The 27,666-nt window shown below is 36.1% G+C and overlaps 1 protein-coding gene across 11 annotated transcripts in view; it reads right to left on the bottom strand.

Moving 5' to 3' along the window:
* The window catches only part of UBR2 (ubiquitin protein ligase E3 component n-recognin 2), a 121,286-nt gene that overhangs the window by 68,069 nt on the left and 25,551 nt on the right, over positions 1-27,666 (bottom strand). For 10 of the 11 annotated variants that reach the window (XM_039242629.1, XM_039242627.1, XM_039242628.1 and 7 more), the window contains exons 3-8: positions 16,296-16,374; positions 14,391-14,504; positions 6,996-7,126; positions 4,131-4,269; positions 3,569-3,631; positions 56-176 (exon numbers count right to left, since the gene is read on the bottom strand). In XM_039242629.1, the coding sequence (XP_039098560.1) occupies positions 56-176; positions 3,569-3,631; positions 4,131-4,269; positions 6,996-7,126; positions 14,391-14,504; positions 16,296-16,374 (647 nt within the window). Of the gene's footprint in view, positions 1-55; positions 177-3,568; positions 3,632-4,130; positions 4,270-6,995; positions 7,127-14,390; positions 14,505-16,295; positions 16,375-27,666 lie in introns of those variants that run through there. The other variant, XM_039242632.1, reaches the window with a different exon arrangement.

Here is a 27,666-nt window from a genome sequence, read left to right on the forward strand (position 1 = left end):
AGCAAGAAATTATTTCACCTGATATTTTTTTCCAAAATAGTTGTTTTGAACCTACCTGAATATCCAATAATACTTCCCAGCCAAGACAAAAGTTTCAAACCAAAATTCTGATGTGCGACAATAGACGAATGCATAACTTGAACTTTGAGTGGCTTTGTCTGTCTACTGGTATTTCTCTTAAAAAGAAATGGCAGAATGAAAAAACAAACTTAAAAAGGCTATCTTATAGAAAAAAGCTGATATTTTTATTTTTATTTAATGTAACTACACTCTCATCATTACAGGAGGATTTTTCATGTATGTGTGCAATATCAATTGGCCTGCCTTACTTGGACCCTAATTTTCCAGAACGAATCTCAGGATTCTTACAACAAAGTAAGAAGTTATAGCTTATAAGTAACCTGAATCTTTGGTCCTATAGGTGGAAACCTGCCCCAGCAATTAGAAATTATTTAAATACTTACATTTGTTTTAGGTCTTTAATTTCTTAAATGCAATTACACATTTATTTAAATAATTTGCCTTACTGCACAGAAGTAATGTTACTGATACTTCAAAAAAAAAAAAACAAAAAACACTACAATTTCCAACATAAACCACTTTTCAGTGTACAGTTCAGAAGCATTAAGTACATTCACATGGTGGTATAACCAATCTCCAGAACTCTGTTCATCTTGCAAAACTCAAACTCTATACCTATCAAACTCTACAGGTATCGTATAAACAGAATCATGCAGTATTTATCTTTTTGTGACTGGCTTAATTTCTCTAAGCCATTAATGTTCTCAAAGTTCATCCATGTTGTAGCATGTGTCAGAATTTTCCTTTTTAAGGCTAAATGATATTCTACTGTAAGAATATAGGTTTTTTTTAATCCATTCATCCATCAACAGACACTTAAGTTACTTCTATCTTTTGTCTATTGTGAACAATAATGTTGTTATGGACATAGGTGTGTAAATATCTAAGACCTTGCTTTCAATTCTTTTGTGTTCCTTTTGATGTAAAGGAACTGCTGAATCATATGGTAATTCTATATTTTTTATTTTATTAAAAAATTTAAAAAAATTTTTTAATGTTTTTTTAATTTATTTCTGAGAGACAGCATGAGCAGGGGAGGGTCAGAGAAAGAGGGAGACACAGAATCTGAAACAGGCTCCAGGCTCTGAGCTAGTTGTCAGCACAGAGTCCGACGTGGGGCTCGAACCCACGAACAATGAGATCATGATCTGAGCCAAAGTTGGACGCTCAATTGACTGAGCCACCAGGTGCCCCCAATTCTACTTTTTATTTTTAAAGGAACCACTATACAGTTTTCCCTAGTGGCTGTACCGTTTTTACAGTCCCACCAAGCAATGTGCACAAGGGTTGCAATTTGTCCATATCCTTACCAACACTTGTGATGTTGTGCTATTGTTTTTCTTTATAATAGCCATCCTAATGGGTAGCAGGTGGTATCTCATCATGGATTTTATTTGCATTTCCCTAACGATTAGTAATGTTGAGCATGTTTCCACATGCTTATTGGTAATTTATATACTTTCTTTGAAGAAATGTCTAAGTCTAACACAATTTTTAATTTTTATTCTACATTCTCATTTTTTGTTTGGAGCATCCTTCTGACTCAAATTCATTCCATCCCCATAACCCACATTAACACAGTACATCTTTGCATATTTTCTCTATCTCTATATATTACATATGCGTACATTTATAAAGATTTTTGTTTGATTTACAAAAGTGGGATACTACCCATACTTATGCATCTTTGCATTAACCGATTTTTTTGGTTAACAACTCATAATAATCTGTGGTGTGGATTTATTCAAGCATCCTCTAGAGAAGGGCATTCATACTCCCTTTGTTTTCAGTCTTCTGTGACTACAAAAAAAGCAGCACTGAACACCTTTGGTACACACACTTCCTAGTGCTTACATTTCTATGGGATAAATTTTTAGGAAAGGTAAAACTTTCATAGATGTCAATAATAATAGATTATTTCCCCAAAATACTGTAGCAGTTTAGTTTTACATAAATATTCCTATTCTTTGCAGCTCTGCCAGTAAGATATTTTATTACTCTAATGTCTCCATCCTGATGAGTATGAAATCTTCCTGTCATTTTACTGATTACTAATAAGCGAGTCTCTTCATATTCTATGTCCATTTTCCTATGGACACTCATCTATGAGTGTTCTGTTTATCTTAAAAATTAAATGAAAGAAACTGGTAAAGAGTACGAACAGGATGCTTAAAGAAAACATAAATAAACTTGAAGTAAGGTACTCAGTAATTAAAGCAATGCAAATTTCATTGATGAGATGCCATTCACACACAATGAATTAGCAAAGATTAAAATGAAGAAGAGAGAAATGGGAACTCCCTATACACTGCTGGTGGAACTGTATATTAGTATCACTGTTTTGGAGGCTAACTTGGCAAAATCTAATAAAGATGAAAATGCTCAGACCCTACCAACTCAGAAATTCCATTTCTTGGTATATACCCTACAGAAACCTTTGTATTTATGCAACAAGGAGACAAAACAATGTCCATAGAAAGACTGTTAGTGACCAAAAAAAAAAAAAAAAAAAAAAAAAAAGGAAGTATCCTAATTGGCCATCAGCAGGAGAATGGAAAAACTGTGGTAAAGTTATCAACGGACTACTTCACAGATACATGCATCAATATACATAAACACACATAAATCTAGAACCAACATTGAAATGAAAAGCTGAAGTGTAATACATCCAGTATGAATCTTGTTATATAATGTTTACAGGTCTCTAAGTCCAATACATATAAATTTGACAGATTTAATAAATGGAAGTACAGAGGCACGCACAAGAATGAAGAAATGAGTTAATGAAGTAGCTATCTCTAGGGTAGGAGAAAAGAGAACAAAATGAAGAAGGGATAATGCTGGGTCTTCTATATTATTTTATTTACATAAAGTATGAAGAAAATGTTGTATAATTTGGGCATACAAGTATTCACTGTGTTATCTGTTTCTATCTGTATATTTAAAATATTTCACAATACAGAAAATTATTTTTAAAAGGACATTTATATAAAATACATGAAATAGTTCAAAATAACTCTTACTTTTTAAAAATAAATATAAACACGGGGAATAGTTTTCTTTTAGATAAATAATACACTAAGTGCTATTATATATACAGCATACCTTGCTATAAGTTACCAAGAAACAACTTCTTTTGCATTCTAATCTTGGTGCTAAAGGCCAGTTTAAGTCCTAAAAAGTAACGTGACACCCTATCGAAAACAAAACAAAAACGAAACACTTCCTAAGATGTCTCTGATAGAGAAATAGGAAGGAAGAAAATATTTATCTCGTATAAACATTCATTTTCTATATTAACCTTACACAGCTTAAAAAAACTAGATAAAGCAATAATGCAATGTTTGGGAAACATATTATTAAACATAATTTTTGACTGATGCTGTCTTTACCTTCATGAAAGCAGAAAAATGTGTTCATAATGACAAAATATGGAAACAGTTTTAAATAAAAAATAACAGTGTAGGCATGTTTTTAAATTACTTACTACAATTACTGATTTTGCTTGTTCACAATGCTGGAAATCTCCATAGCGAACAGACCTACGTCCCTGGTAAATGAAAAAATTTTAAATTAACGTGTAAAAATACTATATTCAGTATTAAAACTGTTCAACCAGTAAACAAACATTTGAGCTATAACAATGCTGGTCAATTTTAATATTTACACCATTCATTCTATTCAATGATGAAAAGTAAATTAAAACATTTTCCTTCAAAACCATCCTAACATTTCTAAGCCATTAATAAGTATATTTCCTTAAACAACATGACATTTGCTCTTCTATGCTGCTATAATTTCTATTTTCATAACTGACTATTTCTCATCACTGGGTAGAATGATGGCAACTGTATCTACATTTCCTCCTAAACTTACGATTTGACAACAGCTTACAGTAATGCCCTGTATGTATTTGGGCCAATATTCAAATGAAATTAAAAAAAAAAATTGACTAGACATATATACCTCTAACTCAATATTCCCAGAATAATTTATCTGTAATAAAAGTTCAGTTTATTTTGTGACATCAATATAATGAAATTACTTACATCTCGATCTACTGTAGTTGCAAAGCCAATGGCTTCTTTTTGTGTACAGTTAACAGCTTTTTGAAGAGTATATATAACTTGTTCATAGGTATGCACCTCATCATTAAACAGCATGCAATAGTAGGTATCGTTCTTCTCTCTGTGTCATAAAACATTAATTATTTATTATCTAATTGCATATTCTCGAGCTCCAGGCTGATTTACTAAGAGCATACTTTGCTCTAGGGAATGTGCTAGGTACTGGGCACAAATCAATAGCAAAGTCATCTGTGTCCCCATGCTCTATGACATTACCATCTGATGGGGAAGATATATATTAGACATGTAATTCTAAGTGAACTGGCTTTTATCAAGAAGAACAGAATGCTGCAGTTGGGTGAAACAGTTCTGGAACTTCAGAGAAGAACCGCCACAGAAGTCATCTGACGCCTAAAGTCAGAATTGGCTATCAGTTCTCAACTAGAGGCGATTCTCTGCTGTCCCTCACAGACGACCGTTTGGCAATGTCTGGAGACATTTTTTGTTGTCATGACTAGGGCAGGAATGTTACTGGCATCTAGTGTGTAAAGGCCAGGAATGCTGCTAAATATCCTACAATCCCATGGGGCACCTGACAGGCTCAGTTGGAAGAGCATGTGACTCTTGATCTCAGGGTTGCGAGTTCAAGCCCCATGCTGGGGGTACAGATTACTAAAAAAATAAATAAAACAAAAAAAATTTTTACAATGCAGTGGACGGTCCCTGTAACAAAGAATTAATCTGTTCCCAAAGCCAACAGTTGAGAAACCTGGGCTAGGGGAAGGTGGAACATAGGGAGGAAGGAGGTAAGATTGGAGAGAGGCAGAAATCTTGAAGACGTTACAATGGATATTGATTTTGCCATCCTAAGGGCATTGAAGGATTTAAAATAGGAGATATACTCAGATTTGCCTTAAAGTTCACTGTGCTATAGTGCAGAGAATGAATCATAAGGGACAAGAGTAGATATGGCAGTTCAGTTAGGGAGGCCATGCTGCCCAATGATGAAACTAATTAATCTGGACTAGGAGAGTAGTAACAGAAGTAGAATGATTTCATGGAGGGAGAACCAGCTGGACTCGAAATCTCAATGGGTACAGGTGATTCAGGTTTCTGGGTAGATGGGATGCCATTTATTAACATGGGAAAACATTGTAAGAGAAGTCAGATTCTCTTGCCTTCTATATTGGTAGCCCTGGGGGCACCTGGGTGGCTCCGTTGGTCTGACTTAGGCTTACATCATGATCTCACGGTTTGTGAGTTTGAGTCCTGTGTCGGGCTCTGTGCCGACAGCTCAGAGCCTGGAACCTGCTTCGTATTCTGTTATCTCCCTCTGTCTGCCCCTCCCTTGCTCTCACTGTGTCTCTCTTTCTCTCTCAAAAATAAACAGAAAAACACCTCTTCTATGCTATAGGGTCTAAATTTGGACGTTTGATTAATGGCTCCCAACTTGAAGAACAGGCATATCTCATTTTATTGCACTTTGCAGATACTGTGGGGTTTTTTCCTGTTTTGATTTGTTTTTACAAATTGAAGGTTTGTGGCAACCCTATGTTGAACAAGCCTATGAATGCCATCTTTCCAACATCTGCTCATGTCATGTCTCTACATCACATTTTGGTAATTCTTACAATATTTCCAACTTTTTAAAATCTTTACTATATTTCTTATGGTGATCTGTGATCTTTGATGTTACTATCCTAACTGTTCTGGGGCACTAGGAATCATATTAATATAAAACTGCAAAATTAATTGATAAATGCTGTGTGTGTTCTTACTGCTCTACCCACCAGCTGTTTCCCCGTCAGTCTTCCTCTCCTGGGGCCTCCCTGTTCTCTGAGACACAGTATTGAAAGTAGGCCAATTAGTAACTCTATCATGGCCTCTAAGTGTTCAAGTGAAAAAAGAGTCAGTTGATGTGGCAAACTTGATTGCAGTGGTCTGGAGGCCAACCTGCAATACCTGCAAGGTACACCTGCATGTGAAGACCAGTTCATGAGGTACTATTTCCAACATCTCCAACAAGGTAGAGTTAACAAGTCACTTTATTAAAAAACACTTAACCCACACCCTAATTATCTAGAACACTACTGAAAAAGCAAAACAGAAACCACTGACGTTCATCAGACCCTCACTTCAACTTGAAATCAACCTTAAACACGAATACAATTTCAACAATCTCGGTTAGAAGTAAAGAGACGGTTGCTTGAGGCAAGCACATCACATGGAAAAGGAAGCCCTTAATACATGGATGGCAGAATCCAGCTCTCTGGTCACAGGTTCGCAACCTCCTCAATATTCTAAGTACAAATGGTAAAAATGCTGGAGTTACCAGTTTTATCCCGCACGAAGAACAGAAAACCACCTGTGCCTGAAACCAGTGGCAGAGCCCTGACATGGCTTCACTAAACCAACCAATTAACAGGGAGAAACCTCCAACTAAGAAGATCACACTACTGTTCTGTGGAAAAGTAATTATTAAAAAAGAAAAAACTGTGTTCTAGCCTTTTTTTTTTTTTTTTTTAAAATGTCTTATTTATTTCTAGGAGAGAGAGAGAGAGAGAGCGTGAACAGGGGAGGGTCAGAGAGAGAGGGAGTCACAGACTGAAACAGGCCCCAGGCTCTGAGCTGGCAGTAAGCACAGAGCCCGAAGAGGGGCTCGAACCCACGAACCGTGAGATCATGACCTAAGCGAAAGTCGGACGCTTAACCGACTAAGCCACCCAGGCGCCCCGTGTGTTCTAGCCTTCTATCCTTCCTCCAACTTAATTTGAGGAATCAGAATCAAAATGGTTGAAAGTGAATTAGAGCAAATACGATTACGAAGAATAAATGGATTGTACTTACACCATCTCTAAATCTGCTGGCAGTTCACTCTCCTTCTCCCAAGTTAGTATCTCGACTGCGTATCGAAACATTATAGCAAAAATGTTGTAGGTTCTCGCTATCACATCTTCCGATAAATGCACAAGAGGATCCTGAAAGAACAGGAAAAAAAAAAAATGCATCTGTCTTAAATGTACATTAATTCTCCTCTTCTCCCCTGCCTCAAAATACTAATGTAAACAGCTGGCTGATCTTCCCGCTTTCTGCTTCTCTTCAATTTGATCTTGTAAATGACATTCTACCTAATCCAGCTTCCTAAAACATTTTGTTCATAAGGATGCCGATTACCGAATCAAAAATGTTCAATGGCACCCCAATGCCTAATGCATAAATCTAAAAATTTGAGATGGCATTCCAAGATCTTTAAAACCTAACATCAAACTATCTTTATAGCTTCATATCCTCCTAATCCCAATTTCCAGAATAAAGAAAGGAATGTTATTCAAGGGCAGACAAGCAATATTTAGTTTTATAGGTTTGAAGGAGAACCTAATTTTGAGGAATCTAAAAGGGAGAAGTCAACAAAGTCAGAAAACTACCCCTTGACTCCCTTGTCTACTTTATTTCAGCAGGGCACACTGTGTATGCACAGAAAAGGGAACTTTGCATCTTATACCTAACTGGGAGTATGTCATGAAATTCCTAGGTTAATGTGAAAAAGTATTACTGTAAATATACACTAAGTTTAACATAGCTTTTAGGCAAAATGTTTTACACAATTTTAATCTTAATGCTTTATCTTAAATCTAAATACGTTGTTTAGCTTAATGGCTAGGTAGTGTTATATTCATTTCTCGAATAAGAAAATCAGTATGTTCCAACCCCGTGGAATAGGAATCAACACATTCTTGCAAGTCTACACAAGGGATACAGACATTTTTGCATAGCCTCACCAAAGGTAAGCCTAGTAGAAATGATACAAAACGAATAGAGAGGAGGAATAAAAAGAATAGAGGAAAAAAAGACAAAGATTCCTAAAGGAGATGGGTGTAGAGCTTGAAGAATGTAAGAAAAAGTAAGAAGAGTAAGAAGATTTTTCAAAGTGTTACAGCACTTTTTTAACTTACAACTCCTCTCAATGGACTGCTGTATATGTCCCATCTGAGAAAATTTTTTTATCCTACTAGAAAAGTTTATTTTACTATTTCTTATAGAGGCTAAAAATCATGAACATAGTGAAACCATTCATACAAAGAAGGAACTAGAACTGGTACATCCTGGGGATTCCTAAAAGAATGGGTATTAATAACAATGTGAACCTCATGCTACACCAAAATAGAGTGTAGAAAACAAATTCAGTTTCCTTGGTGAGACTGTCTTACTATATAATCATTCCATTTCTCACAATTGTGTCCCGCATTGCAAGACATTAGAGGATGAGGAATTACAATAAACAAGACTTATAAGAACAGAACAGATCCTGAAAGAGAAACTGCTGCCAATTCTTGAGAATCCAAGCCAGTGGTGTTCAAACTGTTGTACAAATCCCAGGACCTGGTAGAGCTATTTCCTGTTTGAATTATACATCAGTTTAAAAATATATAATTATCTGTATTTTAAAATAATGCAAAAATATACTCTAAAATGTGTTGTATTACATATTGGGGATCACCAACTGGTAACTTTGCTATTACACTGGCCAAGTTTGGGGCAGGCCTAGGAATACAGATTCTTCTACTATCTTTGCATACACGTTATCTTCTTGAAAAATGATCACTGATTAAAAAGAATTATTTCTGCAGTGAAAGGATGCTAGGCTGTGCAAGTCTACTCATATGTACAATGGTAAATAAAATCCTAACAAAGACCTCTGCTCAAATTGCTCTTATGATCGCATAAGTCAGTTGGAATGAGGACTACTAACTAGTTCTTTGAGTACATTTATTTTAGAGAAAACACATCTTTATCAGTGAGTCAACTTCGAGTTAACTCTTCTTTCAAACTAGAAGAATACAAGGCATATTGTTAAAAAGATGATCTGTGCTTATGTTAGAAGACAGTGGGGATTATGGAAAACTAGTCTTTTATGTGATACACTATGTGATAATGTTTGATTTTTTTAAGTGTAAGGATATACTATATTACAATAAAAATTTTAACTGTTGTCATACACAAATAAGCTATGGATAAGGAAAAATTACATTTCTCTATATTGCCCAACTAAAACTACTAATAAACTAGAAACCAGTCATTGAAACAACCTCACTTTATTTCATGAGTTGACCTTCTAACAAGAAACTAATACATATTTCAACTTATAAAAAGTAAATTCATGAATAATACCACTTTTGGTGATCACTGATAGATGGATAAAGATGTAGCACACACATATAACAGAATATTACCCAGCCATAAAAAAGAATGAAATCTTACCATTTGCAACAATGTGGATGGAGCTAGAAAGTATTATGCTAATGGAAATAAGTTAGTCAAAGACAAATGCCATATGATTTCACTAATATGTAGAATTTAAGAAACAAAACAAATGAACAAGGGGGCAGAATAAAGAGGAACAAAATCCAAGAAACAGACTCTTAAGCATAGAGAACAAACTGATGCTTATTGGAGAAGAGGTGGGTGTGGGAATGGGGTATATAGGTGATGGGTATTAAGGAGGACACTTGCTATGATGACCACTGGGTGTTGTATGTAAGTGATGAATCATTAAAATCTACACCTGAAGCTAATATTCCACTGGGTAACTAACCGGAATTTAAATTAAAATTTGGAGAAAAAATTAAAAATCAGGACAATATACTGTTAATGAGTTCCATTACTGGAGTCCATATTACCATTAAGACACTCTGGGTGGCAGCTGGGTGGCTCAGTCAGTCGGTTAAGTGTCTGAGTCTTGATTTCAGCTCAGGTCATGATCTCATGGTTCATGGGTTCAAGCCCCACATTGGGCTCTGCACTGACAGAGCTGAGCCTGATTCTCTCTCTGCCCCTCCCCTTTTACATTCTTACATATACTCTCTCTCTCAAAATAAATAAACTTCAAAAAAAAAAAAGACACTCTGGACAAGGAGGACACTTTGGGCAAGTTTTTAAATCTCTCTAAAACCCAAGTTTCTGCAGCTATAAAATCTTCATAATAGCAGTACTTATCTAACAGGACTGTTCGGAGAATTAAATGAGATAAACAAGGTACAGTACTTAGCATAATTTTTAGCTATTCATAATCACAAATCTGCGTTCATTTGAGATGAGAGCAGTATCCATATGGGAAAATTAAAAAAAAAAAAGTCCTCACTGAGTTATTTCATTCATACATTTGTTACTAAATTAAATTTCATTCCAAAAAGGATTTATAGCAACTTAAGAATACATCAGTGTAATGAGATAGTATTAAAAAATAGATGTACAAAGTGGGCAAAACTGGAATAAAGGTAGGAAGATAAAATGAAATCAAGATAATATCTGTTTATTATAAAGGCAGATCATATAAATTTCCAAACAACTACTACACACACTGTTTCCAAACATTTGGCTGTGTTTCCCAGAAGCCTCAACAAAAGGAAACGCAATCAGTTACCAGACCGAGAGCAAGAGAAACAGAATACTTCCTAACGCAGAGACCTAAGAGAAATTTCTTACAGTTTCTATGAAGATGATCAAAAGAGACACTCCAGCCTCCCTACTTACTCCCATGCCCAGGGGGCCCATCTGGAAACCTGGCTGGGCATTTACTGTTGTCACAGTGACTGGAGACACTATAGCCATTTAGTGAGGGGGAAATGGGTACAGTAAACACAATGCTTCGGACAGCATGTATCTGGGGTCAGCAAACTTTTCCTGCGAAGAGTCAGAAGCTAAGTCTTTTTAGTTTTTGTAGACTACAGGGTCTTTGTTGTAACTACTCAATTTTGCTGTTGCAGTGGAAAAGCAGTTATAGACAATACACAATTAAGCACAGCTGTGTTACAGGGGTGCCTGGGTGGCTCAGTCAGTTAAGCGTCTGACTTCGGCTCCGGCCATGATCTCATGATTTGTGAGTTCGAGCCCCACGTCACACTCTGTGTGACAGCTATGAGACTGGAGCCTGCTTCGGATTCTGCGTCTCCCTCTCTCTCTCTGCTCCTCCCTACTTACACACACACACACACACACACATTCTTTCTCTCTCTCTCTCTCTCTTAAAAATAGACATTTAAAAAAACAGCTGTGTTGCAATAAATTTTGTTTATAGACACCGAAATGTGAATTTCCTATTATTTTCGCAAGCCACAGATACCATCCTATTTATTTTTTTCAAATATTTAAAAATATAAAAACCATTCTTAGTTTATGATGGTGCCAGTAAGACAGGCCCCTATGGGGCCATAGTTTGCTGATCCCTAGCCTATACAGAAACAAAAACAGTCCCATCCCAAATGCCAAGAGTTGAGGAGATCTACGGAACTTCTAAACATTATCCCTACAGAAGCATATTATCAAGTTTTTTTCCCAGCTTTTTTCCTTAAGATGCAGGCTAAATGTATAATAAAAGATTACATTCAATAAAAATTCTATGAGAGACTTTAAAAAGTACATTGCAAATATTATATAGCTTTCTTCCATTTCAAGCAGAAAATATAAAAAATCCCAGATATATGTATAAATTTAGTGCGTGGAGACTAGGAATGCTAAACATAATGCTATATTTAAAAATAGCTTCTCTGACAGTCTTATCCTTGAGAACTTCATTTCTTTTAACTGAATTCTTAAGTAGGAATTAAATGGCAGAGTTGGGAGGTTTTATTCTCTGTCAAGTTGCTGAAGTATATATTTTCCAGGCAGGGCCATAGAACTGCAGCCAGGCAGGCAATCTTGCTGACTTCTTCCTAAAATTCAGGAAGTTAACTCAAGTCTTCAATATTTGAGAGCTACCCAACTTTCGTACAAGGATAAAGTCAACAGAGTAACTTTGAAAATTATTTTCAGTCTATCTAAAACAAGATTAAAAGGTAACAAAGGTCCTAAGGTTCTTCTTTCTAAATAATTTATTGAGGGGGCACCTGGGTGGCTCAGCTGGTTAAGCAGCTGACTTCAGCTCAGGTGATGATCTCGCAGTTCGTGAGTTCGAGCCCCACATCAGGCTTTGTGCAGCCCCACATCAGCTCAGAGCCTGGAGCCTGCTTCGGATTCTGGATCTCCCTCTGTCTCTCTGCCCCTCCCCTACTCATGCTCTGTCTCTTTGTCTCTTAAAAATAAATAAACATTAAAGAAATTAAAAAAAATAATTTATTGAGCTAAAATTCATAGTACAGAAACCTAATCGTTCATCCAAGTTGTACTAGGTATCAGTATTTCATTTCTTTCTATGTCTGAGTAATAGTACATTATCTATATACCACAATTTGTCTATCCATTCATCCACTGATAGACATTACAGTTGATACTCATTTGAACACCCACTTTCAGTTCTTTTGGGTATATACCTAGGAGTGAAATTACAGGCTCAAGTGCCAATCCTATGTTTAAACTTTGGAGGAATAGTCAAACTGTTCCACAACACTCAATTATTTTGCATCCCTTCTAGCAATGTACTAGGGCTCCAATTTTTCTACATCCTCACCAACACATACGTTTCTTTTTTTCTGATTATAGCCATCTTAGTAGGTGTGAAGCGGTTTCAGTTTCCATTTCCCTAATAACTAACGATGCTGAGCATGTTTTCATGTGTTTGTTGGTCACGTGTACTATATCTTCTTTGGAGAAATGTCTATTCAAGTCCTTTGTCCAGTTTTAATGGGGTTGTTTGTGTTTCCGTTGTTGAGTTGTAAGATATATACTCTGAATACTAAACCTTTCTCAGATACATTCAGTCCCCCCTTATCCACGGTTTCAGTCACCACCAAGTCAGCTGGGAGATGGGAAGCAGATACTCTTTCTTTTGATGTATGGTCAGAAGGTCAACAGTAGCCTAACATTATATCACAATGCCTATGGCCTTCACCTCACTTCATCTCATCAAAGTAGGCATTTTATCATCTCACATCATCACAAGAAAGGTGGGTACAGTGCAATATTATGAGAGCAAGTAAGTGCACATTCACCTAACTTCTATTATAATATAATTGCTCTATTTTATTACTAGTTATTGCCAGTCTCTTACTGACAGTAAATTAAACTTTATGAATTAAACTTTATCATAGGTATGCATGTATGTCTATATAGCAAAGAACACAATATATATAGAGGGTTCAGTACTGTCCACAATTTCAGGCATCAACAGGGGGTCTTGGAACATACCCTCCATGGATAAGGCAGGACTACTGTATATGATTTGCAAATGTTTTCTCCTGTAGTTTTATACCAGTTCTCAATTTTTTTAATTACAAGGATAGCTTTTTTTGTCAAATATTTGTCTTGTACTTTTACAAACGGAAGTCCAATCCAATATATAAAAGAGGTAAAAATGGAGCTCCTCCAGTAGAAGTGGAGAAATCTGAAACTCTGGTCACTAGGCGTCTGCTGCAAAGCCTACACTTACACAAGGCAAAGGAAACACAAAATATATGTTTTCCACAGCACTCCATCATCTCACAAAAATTTTAATCTGTCCTAACCACAATGGAACACAGTCTAAAAGAACTCGGTCCTACACCATAAAGTGTTGGTCAAATATTTGAGACTTGTTAAGGTACGTGGGCCAGGAAGTACTGTTAATGTTCACTTGCCCCAGATCTGTAGCAGACCAACTAACAATGCATAAATACTTTGAATGTATCCACCTCTCTACCATTTAAAAATAAAATCTGAAATAAGGATGTTGAATCAAACATCAAAACGTCAGAAATAGCAGCAGAGATTTAAGTATTTATTTAGTAAGTCTACTATATCATTACAATATCACTTTGAGAAAATAATGCAGAATCGACAACTTTAAAAAGCACATATTTACAGCTGGAGTGACTGTAATTTGTACTTTGCTGTTTATACTTGGTCCCATCACATATCCAATGACACTGATATGCCAGATGGTGAGTAGAATGGGCTCCCATGTATAGTTACAGAAAAGAAGGGTATCTGGCCTACAAAATCTTAGTCACAAAACAAATATACAAAAACCAACCAAGTTTACTAATCTATCATATAGGAAAAATAATCTTTCAATAATAAATGAGGACTTAAAACCTCAAATAAAAAGTCCAAATTAAAATAAATTTCCAGAATTTCAAGGGAGTACTACTAGCAACGGTATGGCATCCATAAAATGCAAAGACCTTTCAAAGTAGATCTAGTCACTGGTAAGAGTGACAGGACTATTTTGCTTATCTGTTTCTCATAACCTAATTCCTACATCTGAAAATATTTCAAACTTGCGGTTAAAACAGTATTTCCTTAAAAACAACTTTGTGAAAACATTTTTACCTCTTCTTCCTCAATTTCAGGGGTGTTAAGTTCATGTTTTTGACAGTAAGGGCCCTCTTTCCAAGCTTCAGTATCACCACAGTCACAGAAACCTCCACCTCCTGATGTTGTCATCTTGAAAAAAAATTGTAAAGTATCTTGTCAATAAGTATTTACGGAGGGCTATCAGATTATAAACAAGACTATCAGGTGCTAAGGAAATAACGTTGCTGAAATGTTTCATTTCTTTGGAGGAGGAAAATTAAATAAAAAGGCCAAACCTCTTGATGTTTTAAAGCTTATATAAGCCTTTTTGATTCTGAAATGAAATAAGCTACTTTGCAGTGTCTAGTCTAGTTTAAAGAGGCATAATGTATCTACCTACAGGACTTCCTTCATTAGGAAAATCATGAGGGTTTTCCTGCTGGGCTTTGGTACAATGTTGGCATTAATGTGCCTTGGTTACAGTGCTCTAATATAACAGATTTCAGACTTATAAAGATGACCATGGATGTTTTCCTCCAGAAGATTGCCGCATCTGATGTGAGAAAGTGACCAATAAAAACTACATAAATAGTTTTTTTTTTTCCCTAATGCCTTCTAAATAGCATTCTTGGACAAGGAAAGAAGCTCAGGAAATGTAAAAGTAGACTGTCTGGTCAGAAAAAGTTTTCACCACCTTCAGGGTTCAAGAATTATTCATACTTCCATAAGATATGGTAATGATTCAAGGAATCTGGCAAAATAGAATTTATTAATTATAGGAAATTCTGCCTTTGATGCAAATTTTAGAATGGACCCTATTATATTCAGCCCAAAGAAAGTATTTGTGTGTCATATATAAATATATAATTAATGTATATTCACAAATGACAATTATTCCCAGGGGCTGTAGGGATACACGACGAAAAAACATAAAGAGGCAGCCATTTGGAAAATGATAACCCTACAGCTTTTCTTCTTCTGGTTACCCAAGATAAGTAGAACAGCTTAAAGGAAACTGGGATTCTCTTACTCATTTATGAAAATAAGAACATACAAATATACAAGGGGTTCAATTTTGAAGCTGCTTTAGTTCATTATTAGCAAATACTCGGGTAGAGTAAAAAAAAAAAAAACACACAAAAATACACACACACACACAAAAAAACCACATGAGGTAAAGTCCTGAGCCAACAGGGCTATTAAATTAATAAGACTGCAATATTCCCTCTACTATTTCATTTGAGGGTGAAAAGTTCTGGCAACTAACACTTGTTAACTTTTGAATGCTCATGGCTTTGCCTTCAATTTCTAGTAGAGGAACCAGGCAGGACAGGCTTAGCATTAATCTGCCTTTCTTCATATCCCTGATTTAAAAGCAAAACATACCTGACTTTTTGAAAATTACTGACTGCATTACAGCAGTAGAAAAATAATAAAATAGGTGGGTCTTATGTTCCGGAGTTGAGCCCTCTTCTGCCACATAGTAGATGCCTCTTTAATATTAAGAAACCACAAACCTTCTGTAGGCGATGACTAACAGAGCATCTCTTCAATGCAGAATCCTTACTCCTTTTCTCCCATGTCCTTCCCTTCAGAACCTCCCTCCCATGTTACCTCATATTTATCCTCTAATTTTTAATAACCTTCTGCATAAACCAAGAATTATGAAGATAATTAACAAGAAAATAGCAAACGAAACTAGTTGAAAAGCAATATGCAGAAGCTGATTATCTGTGCTGTTTTTCCTAAACCATGTATTCAGGAAGTCTGGATTCATAATTCATTTCTATGCTGCTACCGTATGCTTAATGGTGTTTAAACAACACATTTCTTAAACCACTCTCCCCCATTTTAGTATTAAATCTTGGAATTTAAAAAAGGCAGAAAGGAATCTAATATAAAGTTAATAGCGGGTATGGTTATTATCTGGGCATTACTAACCCTATATCGATGGTCTCTGTGAATACTTCCCAAAAAGCACTCCATGCATAAAACACAAGTTGGATCAACTGCACAGTCTCTGTAAAGTTAAAGAAAAAAAAATCAGAGTGTCATAAAATAATTGTATATTTCACAACATAATATTTCAATTGGAATCCATCCTAGAAGAGCCAGAATAGTGAAGTGCCTTGGTGTTAGAAGGAAATATTATTCCCAAAAGATCTATGAGATCTAAGTCAGCTTAAGAACCTGTTTCTCCAGGCACCCTCCTACACTGTTGGTGGGAATGTAAACTGGTACAGCCCCTCTGGAAAACAGTGTGGAGGTTCCTCAGGAAACTAACAATAGAACTCCCCTATGGCCCAGCAATAGCACTGCTAGGAATTTACCCAAGGGATACAGAAATGCTGAGGCATAGGAGCACATGGACCCCAATGTTCATAGCAGCACTCTCCACAATAGCTAAAACATGGAAAGAGCCTAAGTGTCCATCAACGGACGAATGGATCAAGAAGATGTGGTTTATCTATACCATGGAATACTACACGGCAATGAGAAAGAGTGAAATCTGGCCATGTGTAGCAACATGGATGGACCTTGAGGGTGTTATGCTGAGCGAAATAAGTCAGGCAGAGAAGGACAAATATCATATGTTTGCACGTATAGGAGGATTAGGAGGAACTTGACGGAGGAACAAGGGGGAGAAGAAGGTCGGAAATGGTGGGGGAAAGGGAGAGAGGCAAACCATGAGAGACTCTTGAATGTTGACAAAAACTGAGGACTGATGGATGTGGGGGGGAGGGGGGATGGGCATGGAGGAGGGCACTTGTGGGGATGAGCACTGAGTGTTATGTGGAAACTAATTTGACAATAAACTATTTGTTAAAAAAAAAAAAAAAAAAAGAACCTGTTTCTCATTCTGGATGTGCAGATCTCATCCTAGATTTGGGAAAATCAAATTTCCATTTCATTTCAGTCATTTCATTGGCTTTCATCATACTGCCAGCTAGACACATTTACAGATCATATCCTACACAAGAGAATCCCTATACTTCCATGAAATGAGATGGGGAGTTATGAAAATCTTTAATAAATTTCCCCTTAGCTTAGTTCCTGTATCCTCATGGGTAACCATTCTACCGGGCTTACTGTGTGCCCTTTTATTTGTACATGTTTTTGCAAAATGTATTTGGGTGCATGTACTTTTAATGCATATAACTCTCATTGTGCTATATATCTCATTGTCACATTTACACTTCATTAACATAATCCATTCATTTTGTATGTGTACATCTGATTTGCTGTTTCCAATCGCCACATACTGTGCTATGTCATGTATCCAAAATATTTTATCTCTCTCCTCTCCCTGCACTGGACACCTGGATAACCTCCAATGCCTTTCTACCATATATAATGTTGTAATAAACATTGTGTAAATGTTCTCTTACAGATATGTCTGCGACTTTCTTTGCCATATAAACTCAAGAGCAGAAATGCTGGGTCATATACATGTTACATTCTTATTCTGAGTGCCATGCTACGGTCCAGAGTGGCTACATATCCCTATCAGTGTATGAGGGTTTTTATAGCCCTGCATCTTCATCAGCATTTGGTTTTATCTGGTTTTCTAATGTGTGCCAGGTCAACATATTTGAAACAATATTGTATTGTTCTAATCTGCATATCCCTGATTGCTAATATCTTTGAGCAACTCTTTACGTGCTTATTACTTTTGGGGTTTCCTTTTCTATAAATTGTCTTTGCCCATTTTTCTACTGGGATTGCTTTATCTTATTTGCAGAATCTAATCTAAAGAATAAAAGCACTTGGCAATAGTAAACCTTGCAAATATTGTCTCCTGTTTGCACTTGTATATTAATTTTGCCTATGGTGTCCTTTGTTAAATAATACTACCTATTCTGATGCAATTAAACTCACATACACACACACACACACACACACACACACACAATTGGTTTATACTTTGAGTTTTTAGGAAGTTCTTTCCTCAACCTCAAGTCACAAAAATATTCTTCATTTTCTTCTATTAATCTTTTGGTTTTATCTTACACATTTAGGTGGAATACACTGTACCTCTGTATATGATGTAGAATAAAGTTTTATTTCTCAAGATATCCTGAACTATTTTTTCCAACACCATCTACTAAATGATTTAACTTTTATCTATTGGTTGTTGGGTCATCTTGTAAGTTCCCACATCCCCTTGAGTCTGTATCTAAGCTCTCTAATATGTGTGAGTGATCTATTTGTTTTTATACCATATTACTATGGCTTTGTAGTAGGTCTTAATATCTGGAAGGGTTAAGTTCCCTTTTACTCTCTTTTGAAAAGTTGAGCTATTCACAAACTCTTCTTTATTCTTCCACACATCACTTAGGGTAAGTGTACAGAGTGCCTCAAAAATATCCGGCTAAAATTTTGACAGATTGCTTAGAATTTATTGATAAGCTTCAAGAATAAGAACAACATTAGAAGAGTAAATTACCATGTCCATGATTCCTTAAGTCTTTTACTGAAGTTACAAAATTTTCTTCATATGAATCCTTTATATTCTTACTAGACTACTATCTAGGTACTCTCTAGGTTTTTGCGTTTTTTTTTAAATTTTTAATGTTTTTAAAATTTATTTCTGAGAGAGAGACAGCGTGAGCAGGGGAAGGTCAGAGAGAGAAGGAGACACAGAATCTGAAACAGGTTCCAGGCTCTGAGCTAGCTGTCAGCAGAGCCCAACACGGGGCTCGAACCCATGAGCTGTGAGATCATGATCTGAGCCGAGGTCGGACGCTTAACCAACTGAGCCACCCAGGCGCCCCTAGGTTTTATTTTAAATACGTATTTTTCAAACATCTCATTTTCTAGGCATTCTCTCCTTTGCTGTCCTGTCCACTCCTCCCTTGGGTGTATTCAATAAACTTCCAATCTCCTTAAAAAAAAAAAAAAACAAACTCATTTTCTAGTTGCTTAAGGATGATGAAAATACTATTGATTTTTAGTACCCTTGATGAACTCAAGGCAGTTCTAATTGTTTGTTGATTCTGTTTTGTTTTCTCCCAGAGTAAATGAGTATACAGTCTATATATAACAACATTTTTCTCTTTCCTTACAATCTTTATACCTTTTTATTTTTCTTCCTTTATGCTATTGACAAGGACTTCCAGTAATATATTAAAAACAGGAGTAATAGTAGGCACCTTTGTCTTACTTTAAATATTAAAGTAAAACATCTCTAAAGGTTATCAATTAGAATTATGTTCCCACCAGGTTTACAAAAAAAGTGCCCTTTTACAAAAAAACATCAAGGATTTATCTTGCCTTTCCTACATAAACTGTACTTCAATCTAATCAAAGGACTGAGGAGAATCTGTTTTTTTCTATAGAAGACAAGCTAACAAACAAAAAAATAAATTAGAATATGTTGCTACCCTCTAATAAAAAATAATGATCTAAACAAGAAACATCAATGACTGCTAAAACATTAGATAAAAAGGATAACGAAGACCTTTATAATGATTGCATCTACAAGGTACCTAAACCCACTGATCATCTTAAACAAAACAAAACAAAAAACCCCAGAGAGGCATAATGTGCTTCCTGACATGAACAACTAAGAAGTTACACATCAATACTTATTAAGTTATTATTCACACCCCCCTCCAATACCAGAAAACAATTTAATTATGCCTAACTATCTGTTTACAGGAAATAGAGGGGATAAAGAAACATATTAAGCAACACCATGGGGACACAACAAACAAATCCAGAATGTGGAAAGTTCCACAGAACAAATGACCTTTTTCTTAGTGACATAAATGGAAAAGAATAGAAGAAAAAAAAGAGGAAAAGAAGCTATTCTAGATTAAAAGAAAAAAATGAGGAATAACAGCCAAATGCAATGTGTGAACTTTGAATCCACATTTATGAGTCAATCAGGACAATTTCCACTCAGGCTTGACATTAGAGAATGTTAAGGAATTAGTGTTAATTTCTAAGGATGTTAATGGTTGTACAGAAAAAGGCTATATTCTGAGTACTGATAAAAAGACATGCTGTCTGGAATCTGCTTTAAAATAATCTGGCAGGGGCGCCTGGGTGGCTTAGTCGGTTAAGCGTCCGACTTTCGCTTAGGTCATGATCTCGCGGTTCGTGGGTTCGGGCCCCGTGTCGGGCTCTGTGCTGACTGCCAGCTCAGAGGCTGGAGCCTGTTTCAGTCTGTGACTCCCTCTCTCTCTGACCCTCCCCTGCTCACGCTGTCTCTCTCTCTCTCTCTCTCCTAGAAATAAATAAAACATAAAAAAAAAAAATTAAAAAAAAAAATAAAATAATCTGGCAGGGCAAGAAAAGAAGTGTGTGTGTAGATGTTTGTGCATGAAAAGAGTTGCCATATGTTGGTAATTGCTGAAGCTGAGGAACAAGTACATGTCAGATCTATTCCACCATTCACCCTATTTTTAACATGTTTGAAAATGTCCGTAATAAAAAGTTTCTAAAAATCCAACACCCAAATATTCAATAGTTTCTTTACATATACTTTGCTAAGAATTTATATCATACACAATTATTGAAATTTATAAAATGCTTTTCAGAATCAAATCAGGAAAACATTTTTTTCTTCTCTCAACTATTAAAATGGTGAATTACATTAATAATTGTCTTAAAGATAAACTATCTGGATTCCTGCACTAAACTCCACTTGATTATGAAGCATCACTCTTTTAGTATATTCTTCGTTGCAGAGAGCTGATATTTTATTCAGGATCCTTTCAGCGACATTAATAAAAGAAATGGCTTTATAATGTCTTGAATTTATCAGAGAGTGAAATCAACATTGTATCAGCCTCATGAAGAGTTAAGGCAGTTTTTACTCTTTTTCCATTTTCTGTAGTAACTTGTGTAAGAGAGGAATTAATTTTCCCTTGAAATTTGGTAGAACTTACCTACACAGTCATCTAGGTATGGGGTTTGTGGGAGGGAAGACCTTTGATTACCATTCCAATATTTCTCATACTGTATTCTAGTTGCCTATCATCTTTCTATGAATTTATCCGTTTTCATCTAGGTTTTTAAAATTTTGTAAGAATTTAGTTTTTCCTAATTCTCGTATTTCAGAGGTTATGAAACTTTCTTGGTTCATGGCATCTTCAGGGTCTCCATAGTTTTTTTTTTAGGGCACCCTTAGACTAAAAGAAACATATAATTGTTCTGCTTATCAAATAGGCTCAAACAACTTAGTACCTATTCGGCACTAGACAATTTATCAACTCTTAGAATCAAATTGTTGACACTGCAACCTTCACTGCCTCTTCCACGAAGTATCTGCTTTCAGTCACAGCAACGTAGGGGACCTAGCTTGGCAAGATACGGTATCATCAAAAGGAAGACAGTGAGTATGATTTTCAATTTTCATTTTGAGTTTTATGTATCTACATTCTTTTTCTTATTCAGTCTTGCAAGAAAAAAGGCTTAACAATTCCAGAGTCAATACATCTTTTATTTCCTGAACTTTTTATTTCTCTTCTTCGTTTTCCTTTGAGTATACTCAATTATTCTTCTAACTCACTGGTTTACACTGTTTATTTTTATTTTTTGTCTCTGAAATAATTTTACCTATAAAGCTGCAAAAATAGTCCAGCGTTCCTTTATACCCTTACTAAATTTTTCCCAAGGTTAACAATACAAAGAAATTAATATTGGTACAGTATTATTAACTATAGTCCTTATTCAAAAGTCCTCAGTTTCCCCACTATGGTTCCTTTTTCTCTTTCAGGATACAATACAGGATCCCACATTGCATTAGACATCATGTCTCCTTAGTCTCCTCCAAGTTCTAACACCTCCTCAGTCTTTTCTCCATTTTTGTGACCTTAACTTTTTGAAGAGTGCTTGTCAGTTATTTTGTAGAGGTCCCACAATTTGGGTGTGATGTTTTCATGATTAGAGTGAGTTATGCATTTCTGGCAAGAATACCACAGAAGTGATGTCACAGAAGTGGTGCTCTGTCCTTCTCAGTACAAAATAACAGGGGCACATGATGCTGACTAGACAGGTCTTAGCACCTTTGCTTACTTTGTTAAGGTGGTGTCTGTCAGATTTCTTTACTGCAAAATTGCTGTTGTATCTTTTATAATTAAATGTATTTGGGGAGATACTTTGAGACTGCAAACATTCTATTTCTCAAACTTTCATCCACTAATTTTAGCATCTACCAATGGATCTTGTCTACAATTACTGCTGAGTTATTTGCCTAATGGTGACTTTCTATTTCCCTCATTCCTGTTTCATTTATTAATTGGAATTTTTCAGTATGGGAAAACATCGCTTCTCTCCCATCTATTTATTCAAATACTTGGTTATATCAGTGTGGACTCATGAATATTTATTTTATTCTATGGGTTATAGTTTAATCCAATCATTATTTTACCGCTCAAACTCTTTCAACTGTGACCACTGGGAGCTCTTTCAGGTTGGCTCCTATGCATTTCAACGTGTCCCCTCCTTTTTGGGGGAGAAGGGTGGGCAACACAAGACATTTCAAACTTATTTTGTATTTTCTTTGTCCCAGCCCTGTAATCGATCATTTTATCATGAAGTTCTGATTCCTTTTACTGGACACTGGTATTTAGAAACCATTATCTGGGTACTAGGTGTGCTCACTGCTACAGGAGTTCCACTGTTTCTAGGCCCTTCCAGCAGACACAGCCAGGAAGCTATAGGTGTACTGTTTAATCTCTATCACCTACTTTCTCTATCCCCCACCAACTTCACTTCTGGTAACAATCAGTTTGTTCTCTACAGTTAAGAGTCTGTTTCTTGGGTAGAGAGAGAGAGGGGGAGACAGAGAATCCACAGCAGGCTCCAGGCTCCGAGCTGTCAGCAAAGAGCACGATGTGGGGCTTGAACCCATGAACCGTGAGACCACGACCTGAGCTGAAGTTGGACGCTTAACCGACTGAGCCACCCAGGAGGCCCTATACAGATTGCTTTTTAAAATTTGAGATGTAATTCACATAAAATTCATCTTTTCAAAAGTGTCCAACTTAGGGCACCTGGCTGGCTCAGTCAGTAGAACATGTTACTCTTGATCTTGGGGTCATGAGTTCAAGCCCTATGTTGACCATAGGGCTTATGTTAAAAAATAAAACAAAAAATGCAATAGCTTATTAAGAAAAAAAAAGTGTCCAACTTAGTAGTTTGTAGTATTACAAGGTTGTACAAATGTAACCAACAAGAATATCTGGAGAAATGTCTATTCAGATTTTTTGCTCATTTTTAAATGTGGTTGCCTTTTTGCGTCCTTGATATTTTCTATCATAAATATTATTTGTCAGATATGAAAACTGCTATTCCAGTTTTCTTTTGTATCACATAAATATGATACATAAGATACATATGTATGTATCTTTTGTCTGGGATATTTTTCTCCAGTGTTTCTATTCCTATTTTTGGTGACTTTCAGTTTTACTTTGCCTACCATAGCATTTTTGGATTCCTAAAAATCAACCATAGAGCCACTGTCTTTTATGTTTTTACATAATTATACAGAAAAGTAAAGCCAGATCCTTGTTCTCTAGGAGTCCATCATTTAACAGAAAAGACAAATGTATACAGTTAAGGACCAGTTATAACTGTTTGTTTACTTAACATGAGCAAAGTTAGTTTCCAAACATATGTAACCTATCCTTTTGTTGTTTCTAATTTTATTTAACTTAATATAGTGGGAGAACAATCTGTGTAGCTCTGAGCTGGGAATTAACTGAAGTTTCCCTTAATGCTCAATATAAAGGTATACTGGTGAAAATCCTTGCTTTAGTGAAAGCAGTCATCACCTAACTCTCTTGGATCATGCATCTCTCATTAAAATATTTAGAGCATGCACTATCTATGTTAATATATTTGTATTACACACATATATTCATAGTAACTTTACATATATTTTTATAAGTTATACACATGCACGACTACTCTATGGTTCTAATTAGTCCTTCAATTATACTACCGTGTAACTGGAGTCCCAGTTGTGGAAAAAAGGAGGCAGAAAATATATCTGAAAAAGTAATAATCTAAACTGCCCAAATTTGGCTCAAGACATCAACTTATGATCCAAGAAATTCAAGGCACCTCATAGGATAAAAACAAAGAATGCACAGCTAGATGTTCATAGTCACACTGGCAAAATCCAAAGACGGGGTGGCTCAGGTGGTTAAGCGCCCAACATGATTTTGGCTCAGGTCATGATCTCATGGTTGTGGGATCAAGCTCTGCCTTGGGTACTTGCTGTGCGTGGAGCCTCCTTAAGATTCTCTCTCTCCCTCTCTTTCTCTGCCTCCCTCGCCCGTGCTCTCTCCCTTGGTCTCAAAAAAAGAAAAACAAAAAATAAAATCAAAGATAAAGTAAAATTCTTGAAGGCAGTTAGAGGAAACCAGCACACTTCATACAAAGCAACATAGATATGCTAATAAAAAGGTGACATTATCAGAAACAACAGAGGTCAGAGGACAATGGAACAAGATCTTTAAAATGCTGAAAAGGAAAAAAAAAATTATCAACCCAGAATTCTATAGTCAGGAAAATATCCTTAACAAATGAACGTAGACTTCCAGTTTCCAATCCAGCATGTACAAAGTTTGGAGGTTCCCACACTGTCCTAATAAGTAAAAAGCTAAACAAACTGAAAAATCAACAACTCTTCTTAGACTTACGAAGTGAGGTCACAGGACAAACTGCTACCCCCAAAATTGTCGAGACCACCAGATGAATCCAGAGAAAACTGACTTGTAAGAGCAGAAACCCACAAACATGAACCTCCACAGGTACCAGTGGTGAGGTAGGGAAACCTGAACTGTACCTGACAAACTGCTGGGGACTCAGTGTGGACATCTGAGAGATGAAAAATTCCAGTCACTGCGAACTGGAGAGGACCCAGTCATCAGGGCCCTCATGTTTTGGTGAGTTTTATTTCCTGGAGTTCTACTAAGTTCTCACAGTGAACATTAGAGAAAAATCCATTCATGTTTCCAACAGGGGTTAAAAAAAAAAAAAAAAAAAGGAACCATTGTGAAATATTCAAAGGCATTCTGTTCTTAAAAACTCTGCCCTCAGGGCACCAGGGTGGCTCAGGTGGCTAGCATCAGACTCTTGATTTCCACTCAGCTCATCATCTCACAGTTCATCAGTTCAAGCCCTGCACTGGGCTCTGCACTCAAAGTGTGGTACCTGCTTGAGATCCTTTCTCTCTCTCTCTGCAACTCCCCCCCCACAAAATAAATAAACTTAAAAAAAATAATAGTCTGCCCTCAGAAGAAACTATAATCACAGCCTAACCTGCTAGGGTTTTATCAGTCTAACTGACCTGGGAAAGAGAAATATCCAATTCCAGCCCCACTCTAGATACCCTTCCACACAGAAAGACAGGTGTGGGTGGGGGTGGTGTTGAGAAGCACATTTGAGGTTCAGAATCCAGAGGCTCAGGCTCACTAGAAGATTGAGATCTAATCACAGGACTCTATAATATAATTTCCCCTCCCCCATGCCTTACTACCACATCACTGAAGGCCTATGAGTTCCTTTTACCTAGTATATCATATGCCTGGCTATCAAAACATACCAAAAGTTAAAAAATACAGTTTGAAGAGACAGAAAAAGCATCGAAACCAGACTCAGCTATGTCAGAAATGTTGGAATTATCTGACCTGAAATTTAAAACAACTGTGATTAATATGTTATGGGTTCTAATGGCTACAGCAGACAGCATGCAAGAACAGATGAGCAATATAAGCAGAGATGGAAATCTTTTTAACTTTTTTAAATTTTTATTTATTTTTGAGAGAGAGAGAGAGACAGAGAGACAGAGAGACAGAGACAAAGTATGAGCATGGGTGGGGGAAGGGCAGAGAGGAAGACACAGAAATCAAAGCAGGCTCCAGACTCGGAGCTGTCAACACAGAGCCTGACGCAGGGCTCAAACTCACGGACCATGAGATCATGACCTGAGCTGAAGTTGGACACGACTGAGCCACCCCGGCACCCCCTAAATCTTAAGAAAGAACCAAAAAGAAATGCTAGAGATTAAAACACTACAACAGAATGAAGTATGTCTTTGATTGGCTTATTAATAGACTGGCCATGGCTAAGCAAAGAATCCTTGAGCTTATCTCAACAACATGAAAAGCAAACAGAAAAAAGACTGGAAGAGAAACAGAACAAAATATCCATGAAATGTGAGACAACTACAAAAAAATATAATATATGTGTAATAGGAATACCAGAGAAGAGAAAGAGAAGAAAGGAAAGGGAACAGAAGAAACATTTGAAACAATAATTACTGAAAATTTCCCTAAATTAATGTCAGACACCAAACCAAGATTCAGGAAGCTCAGAGATCACGGAGTATGATAAATGACAAAAAAAAAAAAAAAAAAAAAAACCCTATTCTAAGCCATATGATTTTCAGATTATAGAAAATGAAAGATAAAGAAGCCAGAGGAGAAAAACATCATACCTATAGAGGAACAAAGATAAGAATTCTATCTGGACGTCTCAGAAGCCATCCAAACAAGAAGAGAATAGAGTAGAATGTTTAAAATATTGAAGGAAAAATCGCATCAACCCAGCATTCTGTACCTGCAAATAAATTTTTCAAAAGTGAAGGAGAAAGAAAAACTTTCTCAGACAAAGTAAACTTAGATTAATTGCAAATACATATTTCAAATTCTAGGGCAACCACAGAATAAAGTAAAAATCCCCCCCAAAATATAATGGATATGCTATGATAGGCAGGAATGGCTGACATCTGATAAAACAGACTTGAGATAAGGAATATTACCAGAATTAAGAAAGGATACTGACAATTCATAATGACAAGGGTCGATACATCAGAAAGTCACAGCAATTATAATATCTATGTATGTGGTTAATAAAAGAAATGATAGATAACTGAAACATAAACCGGTAGTAGAAATAAATAAATCCATAATCACATTGGAATATTTTAATACCCCTTTCTCAGTAACTGATAAAAAAAAAGCTAGTCATAATAAAAATCAATAAATAAGCATACAGAAGACCTGAATAGCACTATTCAGGTCACCTTGTCTTAATTGACATTTATAGAACATTATATCCAACAACTGCAGAATACACTTTTCAAGTGCAATAGGCACTTGACTGACCATGCTGGTGAGTTATACAACAAGTCTCAATAAATTTCAAGACTGAAACCTTACAGAACATTTGTGTCAGAAATCAGTTACAATGTATCTACAAAAGCCTCAAGTATTTGGAAATTAAATAATATACTTCTAAATAACTAATGGATTAAAGAATAAAATATAAGCACATTCAACCTGAAGTAAGC

This window comes from Hyaena hyaena, unplaced genomic scaffold, assembly GCF_003009895.1.
Source record: "Hyaena hyaena isolate Hyena2069 unplaced genomic scaffold, ASM300989v1 scaffold_211, whole genome shotgun sequence".
NCBI lineage: Eukaryota > Metazoa > Chordata > Mammalia > Carnivora > Hyaenidae > Hyaena > Hyaena hyaena.